Here is a 4,906-nt window from a genome sequence, read left to right as displayed (position 1 = left end):
TAATGGGCAGTCAATTACAGTCTGTCACGTCAAAATTGTGAAAAATGTTATAATTCTAGAAAAACTCAAAATATAATGACATATGTACAAATTAATTGAGTAAGATCCTATCACAACCTTAATTGTATCATTAAAATTTTGAATAGTTTAATAGTAAAATTTGTAATAATTTCCCTATTTTCACTAACTTCTTAATCATTATGGCATGCTCACCAACCAGCCATCTCTTCCATTATCTTTTTGATGTGCAAACATTGAATAGGTAGCAAATGTTTGTTATCAAGAAGCAGGATTAGGAGAGACCCAAACTGGTGGGGGCCAAACCAACATGGTGTGACTCTCATAATAATTATATCCTGGCAATGGTTTGATACTCCTATCCTCCACGTTGTAAACGCCCATATATGTCATGACCTCCTACAATGCCTTCTCGATGGCAATCAAAGTAGTCATCAGTAAAGTAAATACAATTCCCCTTATATCTAGCAAGGTTTTGAGATGAGATACACAAGGAATCATTTATTCCCACAAAGAATACATTATCTCCAATGTTCTTTTCGATTCTCCATTTCAACTCTCCTTGATGATGATCTAGTTTATAAACCACAAAGTCAATCGTTTTGTAGGAATAAATATGGTCAATACGAGAAATTGGTTCCAGTTCGTGAATCTTTCTAACCATAAAAAACTCACCGGATATCGTTATCACCAAAGAAAAATAATTGAGAATAGTCCTTGGAAGAGATGGTACAAGCTGTGTCATATTTGGCAAGGAAGTACGGTCACCAACCCACAATCCTCCATCATTACGTAATACATAGAACTTCCCCTTATGGGAAATTATATCATGATTTGTATGTTGATCATTTTGTTGAATAAGAGTCCATTTCTTGTCCCCCTTTTTGCAGAAAGCTAAATCTAAAACCATACCGTAGATGGCCATTGCCATGTACTCTTTGGAAGTAGTAGGGTTTGATGACAACACAAGCTTATGTATGAAAACATCTCTTACGTATGCTATGCTTTCAACCTGTAATTTTGCTGGTTTAGGTAAGTTTGGTCTTACTCTCAAAATTAAATATTCTTCATCAGCCCTATATGGACGGTATCCTAATACATCAGGAAATGTGTCTATTGGAGGTAGTTGGATTTGAGCTCTTGTGAGTGGATTGATTAGATTTAACTCTGGATACCCGTCAATCATGAGTACCCAACCATATGAGGATCCTCGTAACAGCTTTCCCTGTACTTTTGGAAGTTCCAACTTATACATCTTATTTTCTAATATGCTGAAAAATTTGCAATGTGTTTCACTTGCATCGTCAGCTGGTGGAATCATCAACCTTGGAACTTGGCTAAGTTGATGGTTTGGCAACTTTGGTAGCAAGGATTGGAATGACTTACAAGTTGAGCGCAATCGGACATAATCAGCATAGATTGTGAGCCGCTTCCCAATCTCATATATCAAATTCTCTGGAAGTTCTGACAACTGACACCCAAGTTTATTTTCTTCTGAAGCTAGCAGGAAAAAAAATAAAAATAATTTTTTTTTTTAAAATAATATTTTTCTTGTATCTTATAATTCCCTAATTTGCATACTAAATACATAAAATGAAAAGATAAATGGGGTAATTTTTTGGTTTCTTGGGCTTGCCTTTGATCCAAGATAGAAGTTTCAATCACCGTAACCCAATGGCAATGGTTCAGTGCACACAAAAAAAAGTTTAAAGTGAGTGGCAAATTAGCCACGTGATAGTCCTCTTGGTTTAAGAGAAAATAACGGCAAAATTAGGAAAAAGTTCTTTTTTCGTACAATAAGTTGAGGTGTTGGAAATCAAACTCAATCAGAGACTTGAATATAGTCATTGAGTTACAAAACAATTAATACATATCAACTTCTTGTTATTATAGTTGGCAAAGGAGAAAATTTTCATTTGAGCCATATCGGTCAAATATTTGTGTGGTTTTGCCAGAGCAATTGTAAGTATGAGGAAGGGAGGGGGTAAAAAAGAAGATTTAGCTTATGTTTTTCATTAGCCATAAGATACATAACAAGTAAAAATAACATAGTAATATAAAGATTGAGTGAAGATTTTAGATGAGAATTATAATTTATGTAATTGTTATGGACTCAAGTTTTGGACAGAAACTTGAGAATTATAGTTTTATAATAGTTAAATTTGCTCGAATTTAATCTCATGGTTTTTCTTTTGAAAGAGAAAATATTTTCCATATAAATCTTTGTATTCTTATATATGATTGATCTCTTTTATTATTAATTTGGTTATTTTGGTTACAATATTTTTATGAGTTTGATTAAAAATAATTGTTAAACTTCTTGATTTAAGAAATACTAGATTGTAGCCCAATAAATCTTTACAATAATTCGACCTTATGCAACATAGAGCCTTAACCAAACCATGCAAAACAACCACTTACCCATTGTATAATTACGATAAAAAGCTTGTTTCTATGCTTGTCTATTGTAATGATTATTAATTCAGACTATATGTAAATATTACAAGTAATAAAAGAAATTGTTGATAAAATAATTCCATTTCTACGCATCTGTTTAGTAATATTGTGACAACACAATAATTAAACTATATATTTGAATATGTATATCAAAGTTTGATACAACATGATAAGATGATAGAGTAAAATCATATTTCAATAAAATCTCTAAAATAAATTTATATTTATACTTTTTGTGAGTCTTGCTTAGCATTCAATTATATAAAATGAAACAATTTTACAATTAACATCATTATCGTTTGTCTAAAGTTACTATCCAATAAATTTTAAAAGATAAAAAAATAAAAAAAGTTAACAACATCTCCTATAAATATTGAATTCTAATAACTAAAAAATTCACTTTGAATAAAATGATGAAATATGAAACAAGCTTTTTTTTTTGGTTAATTACAACTTACTCATCCGTGATTTGGCCGAAATTTAAGTTGTCTATTCATAGTTTGAAATTTGGCACTTTACCCACCTAAGGTTAACTCAATTAAGGTACTGTTACCCACCTCTATTAAAATTGAGGTTAGATATGTATTTTTATTCTCTTTTATGTTTCTCTCCTCTCAAAACATAAAAAACATAAAAGAATAAGAGAAAAAAAAATAAAAAGATAAGGGTTTTGTAAAATTTAAGAAATCAGACTTATTGGTCTAATGATTAAGAGATCAGAAGCTCAATTAAAGGAATTGTTGGTCTAACGTAGAAGAAACCAGAGTTATAGACCCATATCTGCATTGTATGAGCGTATCGAGCCCAACCCATTGCAGGTTCATCAAAGACATCATTATACCCATAAGCTGTCATATTATTATGACCATCAGTCATTGACTCCACATCTGAATCTCGATAAAGATAATGAAAAGAATTCTGCAAATATACAATATCAACATCTGATAGAAGAACACTATACCCCAGTTGCAAAAACTCTCTTAGAATACGAAATTTCGGTGCTTTTAGCTATTGCAACACATATTAATTAAATATGTGTTAACTGAAATAAGAAAGTTTTAAAATGAAAACACAAGCTATACCATCCATTTTACCCAGCTAAAAGCAACTATTGATTTAATATAATTCAGCCAAAAAAAAAAAGAATACGAAATTTCAACCCTGAGACAGCATGGTTCCCTCCTGTCCTCGCGACTGAATTAATACCTTCATCTAGATCTCTCTTATACACCAGAACATCCTTTGATTCACAGAATTGGCAATCTCTTCATCCAAAGCAACAACCACATAATTGGGTATACCCACTCTCTTGATGTTAGTAAACCAAACTTCCAACATGTCCAACATGTTAGACCAACAATTCCTTCAATTGAGCATCTGGTTTCTTCTACATAAGACCTATAACTCTAGTTTCTTAATTTTTACAAAACCCTTGCCTTTTGATCTTGCTTTCTCTTATTCTTTTGTGCTTTTTATGTTTTGAAAGGAGAGAGACATCAAAGAGAGAAAAAATACATATTTAGTCTCATTTTTAATAAAGGTGGGTAAGGGAACCCTAACTAAGCTAATCTTAGTGGGTAAAGTGCCAAATTTCAAACCACGGATAAGTAACTTAAATTTCGGTCAAACTACATGTGGATAAGTTGTAATTAGTCCTTAAAAAAAAAAGAAAAAAAAGACAAGTTTCATAAAAAGTTAATAATTGGTTGAAATTTAAATGAATACATAAAAATTGAATAGCTAGCCTTGTACTTATCAAAATTTTAAAAAATAAAACGAAATCAATAATTACGATTGTTATCTTTTATTGAAAAAAAATATCTTACATTCTTATTGACACACTTATTACAATATTTAAAGAATAGTTATTGTGGAATTTTTTTTCAATAATATAAATGCAATCAAACACCAAAATTATGGTTTCAAAAGGAATAAACATTTCAATTTAATCTATTCCTGAATACCAAACATGATCAAAGTATTGAACAAAAATATAAATTAAAAGTTCACTTCTAGTCTTCTATACTGCGTTGTTATCACTTTTGTTAATAAATCTAGCAATGCAATCATAACATTTTTTTACAATGGTTAACGTGGTTGGTTGTGATTTGTGTATATATTAGAAGTCTTGTTAATGGTGGGCCTTTATAAAGTGATATTTTTTTAATTATAATCAATCACCTTAACATGTTCTGAAAAAATTTGTGGAGATTAGTGTTTTTCTCTTTCAATGTATTATTGTAATTATCAAATTATAAAATAAAAAAATAAAAAAAATTTGCAGCTTTTATTTGCTTCCCCAAAAAGTAGATAAATGATAATAAAGTGGTGGGAGAAAAATATTTCTAGTAAAGAAATATAACACCTATTTGATAGATATAGTAGAATTTTAACCTATAACGTCTATTTCATGATGATTGCTTTTATCATC

General features: G+C 30.2%; 1 protein-coding gene and 1 pseudogene across 1 annotated transcript; both read right to left on the bottom strand.

The window, feature by feature from the left end:
• Positions 1-376: 376 nt before the first annotated feature.
• On the bottom strand, positions 377-1,273 carry LOC115981011 (probable F-box protein At1g65740). The gene has a single exon (XM_031103202.1). It carries the CDS (start codon positions 1,271-1,273, stop codon positions 377-379), a length of 897 nt encoding a protein of 298 aa, XP_030959062.1.
• Positions 1,274-3,183: 1,910 nt separating this feature from the next.
• Positions 3,184-4,664, bottom strand: LOC115981010 (annotated as a pseudogene).
• Positions 4,665-4,906: the final 242 nt, after the last annotated feature.

Source organism: Quercus lobata, chromosome 3, assembly GCF_001633185.2.
Source record: "Quercus lobata isolate SW786 chromosome 3, ValleyOak3.0 Primary Assembly, whole genome shotgun sequence".
Classification (NCBI taxonomy): Eukaryota; Viridiplantae; Streptophyta; class Magnoliopsida; order Fagales; family Fagaceae; genus Quercus; species Quercus lobata.
Note: the sequence above shows the minus strand (reverse complement) of the source record. Positions and strands in the feature narration are given on the sequence as shown.

Coding starts and splice junctions, on each gene's coding strand:
- LOC115981011 (XM_031103202.1), bottom strand. CDS start 1,273: ATGTATAAGTTGGAACTTCCAAAAGTACAGGGAAAGCTGTTACGAGGA.